Here is a 15,549-nt window from a genome sequence, read left to right on the forward strand (position 1 = left end):
ATGTTGAAGGAGCTTAATGTTTTAGCAACTAAAGACTAAAATGGCAAAAGTGGCTAAAATGAGTTTAGATAAACTGTCAATACTGCTAAAATGGTTAAAAATGTAGTTTCACTGTTTATGTAAACAGCAACTTTGTCAAAGTCACCATGTCGCATTTTCTTTGTGTTAAAAATGAAATGTTTAGCAGCTATAGAGGAAAATATATAAATTTGGTAGAAAGTTGGCACACGTGCCTCTTTAGTAGTAATGGTTCCAGACCTCCGTCCTTTCAACTGAGTAAAAAAAACTTGAAACAAGTTTGGAGATTCTTTGAGACGCTGCTGGGCCAACATGCTTTAAAAACAATTAAATTTGTGTTGAAATAAAGTATTTTTCAAATATAAATAAAGCAGAGCTAGCAGCTCTCGCGAAGTCAAACCCACAAATTCACAACAAGAACTTTTTGGTACAAGGGCGGGCTCCTGTATTATCAAAAAATTTGGACAAATTCTGATCCTCAAGCAATAAATTACATTTGTGGGCTGCTGCGATTTGGAGACTTCTGATAACGTCATCCACATCTATTTTATTTTATTTTTTTACACCAGGGAGCTGTTTCATGTCATAAACTTCTTCCACAGACCAGTGGAGGCCAGTTATGAGTTCTATAAATAGGACAACATGAATGGAGATACATTTATTACATTAGGGGTTTTAGTATTTTTATTTTAAATGCAGCTTTTCTTTTTGTTGGCATTCCTTCTGGTGTCTAATTCCTCCTATTTTAAATGATCTCTCCAGTTGCAATAACTTTTGTGGTGTTCTGTGACATTTAGCTTGTGAATATACTGAATGGGAAAAATTCACAAATGAATACAGTTTGGAAGATGGCACCTGTAGGGGTAGCCTAATAGAATAGTCAGCAGAGGAATGAAAATAAAACAGACATAACTTCAAAGTTCATTCTTTCTTTGCAGTATGACGTTATCTATGCCTCAGTAACAGTCCATGGCTGAGTGGTTGCAGACCACAGAAGATCGAAGGCTTAATTCTCTGCTCGATCATTTTCAGCCAGTTATAGAAAGTTTCCTGACCTCCGGCTGAAGTTTGTGGTTCTCCAGCAGGACAGTGGAGAAGAAATAGGACCTGCAGCAGACGTTGAGGGTGACAGACTGCATAATAAACACACCACCCCCTCCCCATGGAGAAATACACTCCTGACTGATTACAAAAGATGTCCACCCACTTTGGATATCACCCCTTGGTGCCCTTTAAAACAGAAGTAAAAAAAACAACACAACTAGTGCAGACACACAAGACATAGATGCAATTATCCCCATTCCCTTGTGTCCATGAGTCTATCCATCTGCACTTCAAATAATATTTAATTCTTCAAACAACGATAATAAACATCTTTGTTGCTCTTATAAAGAGCAAAGGTCAGTGGTCTTCTATAGAATAATATACATAAACCCACTGCTGGAAGTGAAACTTGAATGATTTTCAGCCCACCTGTGCAATGAGCTTATGATGAGTCACCGCATTACAGTGACACCTAGAGCCAGGCTGGATAGGGTGCTGTGGAGAACCTGGCAAGTAGGACTCCTTCTTCAGGGCAGACTCAAGTAATGTGTTTCTATTAGAGTCGCGGAAGAATCTGGGATGTCCCCAAAAATGTGTTTCGGGTTGTAATCATTTCGTGGATTTGTTCCTGGATATCTGGGAAGGGCAGTCGGAGCTGTGGATCTAAATCCAGAGATTCTTAGTGGCTGTTAGAATCAGTCAGGTATTGAATGCATACTTTAGATGGGAGTTATTTTATGAAGGATTAGAAGATTTTGAAGCTTTGGTAAAGTCACGGAGGAACTGGTAATTATAACTTCAAGCACATGTGCGTGCGTAAAGTGGATGTCAGGGCGCGCACACACGCGGCACATCACTGCGGGAACAGCTGCTGTCAGACGCGTTACTTGGAGTGGGAGTGAAGGCTATGGACGATTCATCGACTGCTTCACCCCTCACACTGGAACAATCGGCCATAAAACATCCTCTATGGTGTCTACTTTCGCACCGTACACTGAGGTCCACCTGAAAATGAAACGCGCAGACAACAACCGGTGATTTCCCCGCTTCCCAAGTGCTCGCAGCAGAAGACTTTTGTTGGTGGTGTTTTTCTCGAATATGGCAGATTTCTGGATCCATTAGGAGAATTTTAACAGCGTCTGACGCGTCTGCGGCGCGGGAGAGCAGTGGAGGGACGAGGAAACTTGCTTGGCGCAGGAGACGGTCTCTCCTTTTCCAATCGGCGCTGCCACGCAGCTGTGACAGAAGAAGAAGAGAGCCATGGAGAAGTCCCTCATACTGATGCTCAGCTGGACTGTGATCTTCGAGGTGGCGACGGCTCAGAATGACACGGAGCCGATCGTCCTGGAGGGTAAATGTCTGGTGGTGTGCGACTCGAACCCGGCCACGGACTGGAAGGCTTCGTCCTCTCCGCTCGGCATCTCGGTGCGCGCCGCCAACTCCAAGGTGGCTTTCTCTGCAGTCCGGAGCAACAACCATGAACCGTCGGAGATGAGCAACAAAACAAGAATAATCTACTTCGATCAGGTTTGGACCCTTTTTTGTTCTTTTTAAAAATGTACATTTCCCATGTGAAAATGTGTTCACACAAACATTCGGCCGCACTTTGCAGATATGTTTTACTTCGCATTTTGCATTTCCCAAACAAATTTGAATGTTTGTTTTTTTTGTTGGGTTTTTTTTGCATGATTTTGCAGATAAACATTCGTCCTTGCAGCTCACTTTAACATTTTCATAACAAGTCCAAAGTCTCAGTTCGCCCCAGAGTTTAGTTTGTGGCTGGCCGCAGTTGGCGTGTTGTCCTGTAAAAAGCGCTCCGAACGCACAGCACGCAGGCTGGAGAAGTGACTGGATGGATTCATGTTTGAGGGCGGGCATCCTGCAGAGTCTGCGCGCGCGCGCGCGCGCGCGCGCGCTCACACACTCTATCATGATTTGTGAAAGATACCACCGCCGTGCACGTGCGTGCATTTCTGTCGACGCGCGTGCACGCCCTCACCTACATAAATACACCCAGGCAGAATCAAGCACAAACAACAGGGATTTATCTTAGTCACGCATTGGTGGGCAGCACAAGGTGTTTGCAACAATATCACTTCAACTGATCTTCTGCCCTCTTGTCACAATTACATAATATGATGTTTTGCTGCCATAAGACTCTGCAAGTGATCTGATTGGTGTGGGTCATGTGCATGCTGTTACTATGAAAGCAACATTTGTCAAAAGTGCTGGCTCGTCTGCAGTGGACTTGAAACAGGTGGGACTGAGCTTGTGCAGGTACAGGGGAGTATTTGATGTCCACAACTAATACACAAGTAATCCTCCATGTTCCTTTAAATACGATCCTCTAATATAACTGTGGAGTGCTTAAAACCTTCTGGTGGCACTCTTGAACCTGTGGCAAGGTGCCATGCTTTACATGCATCATTTTCAGCATTCAAATGTAATAAAATTTATTTTTCAAGTATGTAAGGGTAATTCAATTACTGTGCATGCCTGACTTGTGTAAAACTGCATGGAAAAGGGACTGTGGTCGGTTCAGGTGCAATGTTGTGTCTGCGAGAAGCTGGAACACCTACTCTAAATGGCCATTGAAAGGTCTAACTTTGAGTTTCTTTCTTTTCACATCAAGTAGGTAATAGATTATATTGATTCGTGTGCATATTAAATCAAACTGCTCTTTTTCTAAGTATCAACTGTATGTTGTGGGATTGTTGACTCGGATGCAGAAAATACAACCGTTTACAAGGCTTCACCTTTTCTTATTTCGTACGTAATGCAGGATTGTTAGAATTTTAGTACACTCACACATGGTTTATGTCTTTTTTTTCCTTTTTTTTTTGACTCGAATGATTATTTTACTCTCTTGGCTCTCTGGTCAGCTCTTGAAGTTGCTGGTCTCCTCTGTTAAAAAAAAAATCCTTTTTTGAACTGATCATGTTGTTTTACCCTCCACATATATAACAACGTATGCCATGAATGTAATGAGGCTGTTTTTTTTTTTTTTGCCTAACTCATAAGACAATGTTGTTATATTAGGTTCAGTTTTTGTCAGTTTTCCCTTTAAAATGGAAAAAAAGACTGTCCATTAGTTTAAGATGCTGACCATATCAAGAAGGTTCTTTAAAACTTAAAAACTGTTTGAATTGTCACAGTGTAAATCAGTGGTGATATATATATATATATATATATATATACACACACATACATATATACACAGTATACCGTTGTTAGACACAACCTGAAATCAGACCACCTATCGTCCAGCGTGAGCGTTGGCATCTCATCCACTGTGCAGTCTGACTGAACACCGACTCACAATATGTGATGCTGATGCACAAGGTCTAGGTGTGTTTTACCATCCCTGAATTGGCTGACTGGTCGGCCAATCAGAATTGCTCAGGGGTCTGGGATGTGGACCACATGCCTAAAGTTGAGTATCATTGCTGTGAAATGTAAGAAGAGAAAAAGAAATCTCTTCTATTGACCCAATGGGGAAATTTGTCTCCAAAATCTACCACTGGGATTTACTTCTCCTTTGGATGGCGGGATTAGGTCCATTGAGAAGACGAGTTGAATGAAATGCTTTTTGAAGTGAGTCAAACTCAGGAGGAGAGTCTGCTGGCCACAACAGTGAAGTGTGCACGGCCGATCTTTCCTATTTAAATATTTAATCCCCAAGCCCCTTTGATATTAAAGCCTTTGTTGGAGTACTGTCTATATAAACACCTTTGTCGTCATGTGTATTTTACCCCCCTTTTCTTCTTCTTCTTCTTCTCACAGGTGCTGGTGAATATAGGAAACTACTTCACTTTTGAATCAGTATTTTTGTCCCCAAGAAAAGGAGTCTACAGTTTTAACTTCCACGTGATTAAAGTGTACCAGAGCCAAACCATACAGGTATTACCAACTCTGTTTTTTCCCAACACACATTTGTAACTGGAAAACAAATTTCTCTTTCGACTGGAAGAACAAAATATTTTTAGGCATAATGTGTTATTTTATTGGAAAGAAATATTTAACCTTGTGTTGTACTTCAGAAAAATGGATAAATGTGAAAACACTAATATTTGGACAATCCCTTCCATGACAAAGACGGCAAAATGATCATAAAAGTCCCAAACAGTGCAAAACAGTGCACAGAGCTCACTACATTACCATGAGGCTTTCTCGGATTTACCATAATGTAACTGGTTCATGTAATAGATGCCAACAATTTCCAACCAAACCCTGAGCAGAGCTCACAATATCACCATCACTCCTCTGCTGGCCATGTATGCAGCCGCCTTACAACCATTTACCTCCAGAGACTGTTGTTGCCTTTACCGCCTTGCTCCCCTGACAGCTCATTGTCCCGAACTGGAAACAGACTCACCCTCATTCACACGACCGACGGTTGAAAGAGCGATTACTGTCCATCGGGCTTGAAAAGCTCAGATTCTCCCTCAATGGCTCCCTGAACACATTTAAAAAGACCGATACTGGGTCAATGACATCTCTGCTTGATTAGAAATATTGCCCCGCCCACACCCTTTTTAAAATGTATTTTTATTTTAAATGTATTTTTATTTTTATTTTTTTACCTTTTTAGGAAGGGATTAAAAAACAAAGATAAAATGGAAACAACTGTAGCACTCCCTGACTTTTTGCTTGTTGTTTTCATTAAAGAAAGTTAATTTAAAAGAAAAAGCCACAAACAAACAAATATAAAGTGTTCAGCCATCATTGTTTAAGAGAGAAATTCACTTAAGTACTTGGAAACAGAAAGTTTTGAACCCAGGGTGTTGCTTTAAAACATTTTAAGACCTAAATTAACACATTTGGTGCTTAAACATTTCACGTTTTTTCATAATAATGATGCTTCATATTGAGTATTAAATGTGGAATGTGCCAAATAAGCTCAGTAAAGGGTTAAACATGACCATGTGAAATTCTCACATGCTGTTAACCAAACATACCATACAATTAAAACTTCTTTTTTTTTTCAAGACATGATGAGATTTAAGATCAATCTTTAAATTATTCAATGAAGGCAGTATTCATAAAAGAAATAAGCTTAGCACTGCGACAACTACACACGAAATCTATAATGACAGGACATGAAAACTGATGCAGACTTTGAAGGCTTGATTGAGCCTCCTTACAGCCAGGCTTTTCCGTTCAAGGTCGCTATTAGAACAAGCAGCAACGCCACTGGCATTTAAAATGATCATGCTGTGAGTAAATGATTTACAACTATAAATTATCTACACAAATAGCATTAAATTATGTACCCCAGCTAAATGTGTCTGTGGACAGAATATCAAGTGGCTGTGGTCCACTTTTGCGACTCGTAGATTTATGTACTTGAAAAGTCCTTGATGTCGTTCTTCATTTTCTCAGATCTGTTTCATGCATGTCGCAGCTCGTGTTTTGCCCGTTTCCTATTGGTTGCAATAATGTAATCTTGTCTGTTGCGCCATATAAAAATCTATGTACGTTTCGCCTCCTGCGCTACTTCCGTCTGACCGGGACGTTCAGCTGATTTGGATTAAGCTCTCGTACTTCTTTCCAGCAGTGTTTTCGTTGGAGAAGATTGGATAGTTTGAGGAAGTTTCAGTCCTACATCCCTGAGTTTGTCATTGCCAGAGAAACAACAGGTGTCAGTAACGCTGCAGCTGGTTGGTTCTGCTTGGAGAGATGAAATAATCACTTTTTTTTTCCCCCACGTGCTGAGCTAAATTTATGTACCTTTGCACGTATCAGTCAGCAGTCACCCCGGGAAGATCTGGAAACAGAAAGTAGTGTTGCGCGATTTTGATATTTTAAACTAATTATTTACTGGATTATAAGTGGAGAAAATGGTAATGACGGCTGTTCTTAGCAGAAAGGATGCAATTAGTGACACGCTTGCTGTTGATTTTTATAAAAAGTTTAAAGTGTAAAAATGAAGAAGAAAAAAGTAAATAATAAAATTAACCTTCTGTTCTAATTTATTTTACCGTTTGGTAAGTGTAGAAGACTTTTAACAGCACTGTTACCCAGGACGGAGCGGATAGTAACAATTCCCGTAGGTGAGAAATCAGTGATGCAGTGGCGAAAGCGAGCGCGCGTCCTTGAGTGCATGCTGAAATTGCAGGATCCGTGTGTTTTTCACCAACTTTAGCCTGAGGAAAAACACTTTGGCAGACAACATTCCAGATCTTTCTGTATATTTGGAAAGTTAAGAAAAGCAAAAAGCCAAGGAGTTTGTTCCATCTATGGTTGTAACACCAAGTCCAAGAGAAAAGTTTGCTGTCACGTTGAATAGTACTTTGTAGAAAGTGGAGTCATAAAAATAGTACCAATTGTTCAACTTTTGTAATAAAAGATTCCTCACTTGATTTTGATTTTTTTTTTTTTCAGAATGTCGTTACTGTATATGTCCAGACTATAATTCACATTTCTTTGTAGTCGATTGGCTGTTCATGGACTTGTAAATCAAAATATACTGGTATGTACCATGTGTGACCACTAGATGGCACTGTATGACAAACGAATGCTGCTACAGCATTACTGAAAAATCGTACTTACGTGTTTGAACACTCGACAGTGCAAGAAAAATGTCACCCAAAACAAAAAGCTACAAAAGTTTCACTCAACATGCAGCAGAAAAACTGTTACTGTGACGAAGAAAACAAAGAAGGGGAACCGTGACCCAAAAGCACAAAGTTCTGAAACAGCAGCTGCTGGACCACGATTATCAACGTTGCATCTTTGCCTGAAAAAAGTAGACCGGTGCAACTTGTACAGGTGTATTTCTTCTTCAGGACACATTTATTTGATGGATGTGACTCATACTCAGGCGTGACCTATAGTGTGGAAAATACAGTATATTTCACTGCACTATTATGCTATGATTTTGCAATTTAATTGGGCTATATGTATGAGTTTGACACAGTTTTTCTAGAGATATTTGGCAGCTTTTTTTCCCCTCACATTTCTCACATCAAATACATCACTTAGCATGATCATTTAATCCCGTATTGAGTATTGACAGCTGATGCTTCGGGTGTATTTTAAAAATTTATGAAATTATGACACTAAATGATCGTTCTACTTTATAGCTACCTTTTCTATTAATAAACACACAGTTAGGCTCTTTACTTTGGCACATTTTACTCCCAATCCAGACATTGGATTGATGCTCTGAACATGTAAAAAAGAAAAAGATCTGACAGCTTATTTAAATATATACATTGCTTACGAAAACATATTGATTTTGTAAACTCCTGCTGAACTGCTGAATGTGTCCAAGTCAAATTAAAGAAGAAATCCTGCTTCTTTTTTTTTTTGATTTACATATTTTTGGGGGGTGAAATATAGAATGGTTTTTAAAACTGATTTTATTTAAATGGTCCCACATTTGGAATAAACACACATTTGTGGCTTGAACAGCAGAACTGAGTATGTGGTCTGGAGACAGAAAAATTGCTAAATCGGCAAACACCTTCTTTTGTTCTCGACTCTTGTTTGATGAACTGAATGAAAGAACAGATTTGGGCATTTTAACACATCCATTCACCCAATGGGAGCCTCAGCATCATGATGATGAACCAGCACCAGAAGCCTCGCACCTCCTCATGCTGCTCGCCCAGCTGCTCACGCTGGTGTTTATCAGGTAGAGGTCATGACCTCTGTTGGGCCATGGTAAAGTCCAGAAGCTCAGTAACAAGAGTCAACAACGAAGAAAAGCTGTTTGACATTGAGATGAAAGATTTAACAACAATTCTTTGGTGAAACTCACGTCTCCAGCTTTGCTGCTCATCCCACAAATGCACGTTGCTCAGAAACGTGGAACCATTCGAAAGGGAAACAAACAGTGGGGAGCATGTGAATTCATGAACTCTCAGAAGATAGCAAAAACTAATCTTTTGTGTTTTTTTTGTTAATGTCACTGTTGCTAATTGTCGCTTCTGTTGGATTATCCAGGTGAACTTGATGTTGAATGGGAAACCGGTCATCTCTGCCTTTGCGGGTGACAAAGACGTAACGCGCGAGGCGGCCACCAATGGAGTTCTGCTCTTTCTTGAAAAAGAGGACAAAGTCTACCTAAAGCTGGAGAAGGGAAACTTAGTTGGCGGATGGCAGTACTCAACGTTTTCTGGCTTTCTTGTGTTTCCCCTGTAAGTAAAAAAAAAAAAAAAAAGGGAGAGAAAAGAAAGAAAAAAAAAAAAAGAAGATTGATTGTAAGCTTCCTGACTTCTTCATAATGTGTTGTCACGGTATAATCAAAACATTTCTGCTGCTGCATCTGATGGATCTTTCAGCCGGTTGATAGATGGAAATGGATCTTAAGAGAGGGAGGAAATAAAGACTTTGGAAACTGTTCACATCCTCTGGAGGAGCCGAGGCTCCGTCCAGATGAAAGAGACTTGAAATGTTCCCTGTCGCTACTGTGTGTTTCCCGTCACTCAAGCAGCCTCAGAGAGGAACGCTGAAACATCACAGAAGTACTTTTTGAACTTTGACTTGTTGGAATATGTTAAGCATACTGATCCCCCTCCAACTCCCTCCGTTTTTGTTGTTTTTCATGGCAACTGTTGCATTCAAATACATCGGCCTTTGAGTGTAAACTGTATATGCCTCCGTTACTTGTGCAACCTGTCATCACTGAAGTATTCACATCGCTAAACATCGGTGGGGGGAAGGGTTTTACTGGAGGGAAATGTTACAGATCATGAGCTGCTCACACAAGAGTGATGTAATTAAGGATTGCCCTAAGTAATGGTTATTGATTGAATAATTTTAAGAAATAAACAAGGGGTTGATATTTATTGCAAAGTGTGTTTAATGATCAGAGGCGTGGATGGATTGCTGCACAGGTCTGCTGGGCTTCACTTGCAAACTGTCATTGAAAAAAAAAAAAGAAGAAGAAAAAAAAGAGCCCTATTTTATTTGTCTCCCAGCTCCAGCACACCTGATTCAGATGAATGAGGATCTCTATTAGACTCCTGCAGAGGTTGATCATTTGAACGAGGTGTGCTGGAGCTTCAAAACATCCAAAACCTGCATGGCAGGGGTCCCCCTGGATCATGACGGGGAAACACTGATACGAGTGAGACAGGAAGACGCTCCAAACACATGCAGGCAGCTCTAATTCATAATGAAGGGACAAGAAACACCTACAACTAAAATGGAAGTACAACTCAAGCACGGAATTGCAAAAAGAGATGAAAAACAACCACAAAGGGAATAAAAAATGACCATAAAGGCAGACAACAAAGAGATGCAAATTGATTGTAAAGGCATACAAAAGCACTACAAAGAGAGTGGAGAAAAAGCACATAGAATATAAAAAAAGAGAGAACACAATGAGATATAAAACATCTATCAACAGACAAAAAACAACCTCAAAGAGATGCAACATGACCCCTTAAACAGGAATGCTGGATTTCTACATGTACCCACCCATTCAGATTAGACTTCATTATATTTCCAAACATTTAGTTGCATGGCAGACAATAAAATTTAGTTTGTGCTGTATTATAGAGGTCATTGAACCACAATTGTAAACATTTATAGTCACCCATTATTGTTTCACAGCTACATTTGTAGAGAAAAACAATCCTGGGCTGTAGCACAGTAAGTGTTCGTGGGACTCTAGTCTTAAAGTGATTACGTTTTACCATGAAAGACTAATAGACTAATTTTCATAATTTACAATTACATATAAAAGTCACTCCATTTCTTCTCAATAAGATTCTTGTAAGTATTTCTCTGCTGGATGTATAAAAAGTCCACTATTTAATTCCTCTGTGCGCTACATGCCAGTGCTGCGTTTGGAATGTTTTTGAAACCTCCGAGTGACCAAACAAATCAGAATTTGCAGACAGAGAGGAGGCAACAGAATAACTTTGAACAGATTTGAGAAAAACAAGGCACTTTTACATTCCATTTCATTTGTCAGTGCTTCAGCACGATCATACTAAGTGTTAAGAAAGCATTAAGTGATACAGTGGATAGAGGACTGAGAGAGTGGCTAAGATGGAAAAAAAACAAAAAAAACATCAGCATTATCAAGCTATTTCAATGGTTCACAACTTTGGACCAAATAACTTCTGTTTTATAAGACTTTGAAAGCACAGAATTGGAGCTCACTCAGGCTTTTAAGTCTTTAAGACAAGTTGATCAGTATCATCTGGTTTCATAGATAAACAGATGTGTGTCACTTGCATAACAATAGAAGTTAGTGCAACATTTTCTGAGAATATTCCCCATAGGAAGCATGTATAATGTGAAAAGTATTGGTCCCAACACAAAACCCTGTGGAACGCCATGTTTAACTTCAGTCTGAGCTGAAGAGTCATCGTTAAACATGAACAAAGTGGAATCTGTCTGGTAAATATGATTGAAACCACTTTAGATCTGTGTCTTTAATCTCACTGATACATCACAGCATCTGTATTAATATGTTCTGATCAATGGCAGCACTGAGAACAGGACAAGAACAGACTTGAGTCCTTTGTCTGAGGCCATGAGAAGGTCATTTCTGACTTTGACCAGTGCTGTTTCTGCTACTATGAGCTCTAATTCCTGACTGAAATGCCTCAAATAGATCATTTGTGCTTAAATGGTCACATGGCTGACTTGCAACATATTTCTTTTTTTCCCCAGGGTGTTAGAAAGACACGTAGACTAGCTAAACACAAAGCAAAACAATGGCCCGATCGTACACAGCCTGAGAGACAAAGTGGCACAGACAAGTCTGCAGACCAAACCTTTATACACCAGGAAGAGGGCAGACTAACGAAGCACACCTGACATCAATTAAGGGGCCGGCGTCACCTGAAACAAGAGGAGAGTTAGGCCGTTTACACGACGACGTTTTCTGGTGAAAGTGCAAAACGTTCGTTTTGAAAACGGCTCCAAAGGTGAAACCTTTCGAAATGGTCCAACTCCGTCGCCGTGTAAAGAGGAGAAAACAAAACCTTTTGAAAATGCTCCATCTCCATGGAAACGGGGGTAAACAACTATTTTGAAACGCTGCTATTGTGCATGCACCCCACGGCTGTAGTAAATAGTTCTTCTGCGCAGTAGATAGACAATAACAACAATTTCGGCCTCCAGAGAGTCCTGACCCCGAGTCCAAATCCTCCAGGGACTTGGTGGTTTTATAGTCGAGAGTCACCCGGAATAGGAATAACAATCCAACTTGGCTGTCTGTCCATACGAATGTCCGTGTATTCACCATTGTCAATATTTATAGCGTATTGCTTTCTGGGTTTCTGTGTGATTTTATTACAAAAACAAACAACATCACCAAGTTATGGTCTGGAAGGCACCATTTTTATTGGGTCTGCTGTTTCCTTGTATACAGACATGGTTTTCAAAACATTGCCTTGTAAATGCAAAATTTTTCTAAAACAAAATTGCAAAAATGATGCGTTTTCACTTGAAACGTTGCCATGTAAATTGGGCCTAAGTTTATTTAGTAGTAGTAGAGTAACTGAGTCAAATGAGTCTGTTTAATCAAATCCAAATCCATCTTATTAAATTAGGGTCAGATTTTGGCTTCACAACAGTCTTACAGGCAATAAAACTACCAGAAACAATTACCAAAAGTGATACGAAGTTAAATATTTCACTCTTAATGTGTAAGAAGTGATGAGTTTGCTTTCCTCAGATTTTAAGACATTTGATGTATTTTGTCCAGTCTGCTGGTGAAGTTGCTTTAATTGCTGTGCTGAGAGAAATCTTTTGTATCCCGCCCCGTGGTGGCAATGATTGAGAAAGATGGGGGATAAGTTGACCAAATGGAATGTATATCCCTTTACCCAGAATATCACAGCCTGGTTTCAATTAGCTTTGTATGTGTCAAAAAGAAACTTTTCTTCTAGTTTTTATTTCCTTCTTTTTTATCATATTTTGTTTCAGTTCAAAAAATTCGATAACCTTCAACATATTTTAAACCTAATTTCTATTTGGGTTTGGAACACCTCCTTCTATAAAACAAAAAATAAAAATAAATCCGCTCCAGGGTATTTTTAAGAATATACTTTAAACAGCCTATTTCAAACTACCACGAAAAAGAAAAAAACGTGGAGAAAAAAAAGTGTCAATAAAAAACTAAATTGTGCATTTGTAAAGCTCTGAACTGACCATGTCTCCTGCTGCCTTTATAGTGATCTACCAAATTAAAAAAAATATATAAATAAAAACTGATTGACGTCCGCCTTCGAACTCTTGACTTCAAGTAGCATTGCGCTCCTTTAAAAAGGCGTCTGTCATTAAAACGCAACAAGACATGAACGTCATTACTACCTGTGCATGTATAATGCCTGACACACGGTTTAAGGAGCTTAATAAAGTTTAATGGCCTTCTGAGAGCCTCAATTGGCCAACATACTGATAATAAACAGATCCCTGTCACAGCTGGCAAGCATAAACAGCTTCCTCCGGGCAGCCTGGGATATCCCATGAATTAATAACCTCCCTAATTGTTGCGCTTGAGCTCAGACCAAGCTTACAAGAGATAATTGCTCTCTCCTGCATGTCTGAAGTGGGGTTGCCGTCCTCGTTGCAGTTGTGCGCTGCTGGTGCAAAGTGAATCTGCAAAGAAAAAAAACTCAACCTGACTGCAACTCATTAACATCTTCTTTTCTTTTTTTTTTTTCATCTTGCAATGATAATGCACATCCTCATCATCAGCCCCTCTGAAGTGTTTCGGGTGTTTCACTTTCATTTGACAAATTAGTTTCCACGTGTTAGTTGTTTGCGTATTTGTGTCGGTGACAGATCAGTCGCTCTTGTGATCCCTGTCACAGTTTATAATCTGGAAGGGAACCCTGAAGGGAAGCGATTTTTCAGCTATCTGTTAAAACTAAATATGAAAGAGGAGTTTAACTCAATTGGCCTCCTGAGTATTAGCAGTTTATGTCACTTTACCGGAATATTATATACCTGCAGGAAAATACGGAAACAAGACTGCAAATATATTCACTTTTTTTTTCTCCAAATACAGGTAGCATCGGTTAAATCTCCCTGCATTTTGTTCATCATGCTGTGGGTATTTAATTTGCTGAGCTATAATGATCTTTAATTCAGTGTCTGGATTATGAATGTGTTTGCTCACACTGGAGACGTAATGACTGTGCCGCTGAAGTGCTCATAGCCGTAGTAGTTGATTATTTTATTACCTCGTTTTGTATTTGAATGATGTGAAGGTAAATCTATAGGTTCAGAAGTTCTAACTTGATCATTATTTTTTAAATTCATGTAATATTTGTATATTTTAATGTAGTGGTCAGTTCATGTATTTGAAAGTTATGATATAAATAAAATGGCGATTTTCCAAAATGGATGTAAAAAGTGATTTATTTTCAATTTCACCTTCAGAAAGGTGACAACTTGAGGGCTGAGAAGTTCCTTGGCTTGAGACCAAAGTCTGTGGAACGCCACGACTTTTGTATGCAGACAAAAAAATATGTGAAATATCTTCTGTATCAGATTTTGACTTGATAATCTTGGTAACTGATAATCGCCTGGGCTGTGTTCTTTTAGTTTTTCTATTTTTTTTTTTCAAAGTCAGATTTCTTTGATGTAATGCCCCCAATAGGTCGGAACTTCCTTTACCAACCCGTCCAACTCCACATTTTGTTGTGGAGCGGGCTCAGCGCTACGGCCGATCACGACATGTTGAACAAATGCAAACCAACACATAGGCGATAAAGTTTACAGTTGATTTTTCTCATGATTATGGTCTATCTCACAAAAAAAACAACTAAAATTAACTACTTAAAATACTCCTCTTCACACATTATTGTTTATAAATCAGTGGCAGAACCGAAACAAAGTGAAATGCATTGTGTTTGCACAAACACACAATTTAGTCCAATACTACTACATGAGGGAAACTGACATTTTAATGTCTTACAATGTTGTTCTCCTTCCTCATTGGAGTAAAACAACGAATATTAAATGCAACCTGCCATAATTGAGTGGAGGAACAAGTCTGTGCGGCTAAAACATCTGTAAAATAAACCGGAGAGTCAAAAAACTACTTTTGCAGGCATTTAAAATACATTTTCACATGTTGTTAAATTGTATTTCCTTTTATCATTTATCCCCGCAAATCAACATAATTAAGTGCTTTCTGTGTTGTTTTCCCCCTTTAATGTTCTTCATCAGAATGTCTGCACTCTATGAAAATTGAAATTCATTCTTCATTTTATTGTTTTATTAATAGGAAAAGCCAATGTTGTCTCTTTAAATTATCACTCCTCTCACATCAACTGGTGATCAGTAGAGGCTGGGCTCAGGGAAATGCTTTAAATCTTTTTGAAATAATTGAATATTCAAACTCAGCCTCAGTGGAAACTGATAGTTCGAGGCCTTAGAAATGAGCCTGAAATCATTAGTTTTTCTTATTCTTTGTTTATTATTGACAGTTGTATGCTGTAATTTATGACAGATAAGCATTTTAGTTCCAATTTCCATCCAAATTATTAACGTAGTAGGTTTGATTTG

General features: G+C 39.1%; 1 protein-coding gene across 1 annotated transcript; it reads left to right on the forward strand.

The window, feature by feature from the left end:
- The first annotated feature begins 1,526 nt into the window (after positions 1–1,526).
- cbln4 (cerebellin 4 precursor) lies at positions 1,527–9,855 on the forward strand. Its single transcript, XM_080470399.1, has 3 exons — positions 1,527–2,589; positions 4,846–4,962; positions 9,013–9,855. The coding sequence occupies exons 1-3, from the start codon at positions 2,323–2,325 to the stop codon at positions 9,208–9,210; spliced, it is 582 nt and encodes a 193-aa protein (XP_080326525.1). The 5' UTR covers positions 1,527–2,322; the 3' UTR covers positions 9,211–9,855.
- Positions 9,856–15,549: the final 5,694 nt, after the last annotated feature.

This window comes from Lipophrys pholis (assembly GCF_963383615.2).
Source record: "Lipophrys pholis genome assembly, chromosome: 8".
Classification (NCBI taxonomy): Eukaryota; Metazoa; Chordata; class Actinopteri; order Blenniiformes; family Blenniidae; genus Lipophrys; species Lipophrys pholis.

Coding starts and splice junctions, on each gene's coding strand:
- cbln4 (XM_080470399.1), top strand. CDS start 2,323: ATGGAGAAGTCCCTCATACTGATGCTCAGCTGGACTGTGATCTTCGAG. Junction 2,590..4,845: donor GAATAATCTACTTCGATCAG/GTTTGGACCCTT, acceptor TTCTTCTCACAG/GTGCTGGTGAATATAGGAAA. Junction 4,963..9,012: donor ACCAGAGCCAAACCATACAG/GTATTACCAACT, acceptor TGGATTATCCAG/GTGAACTTGATGTTGAATGG.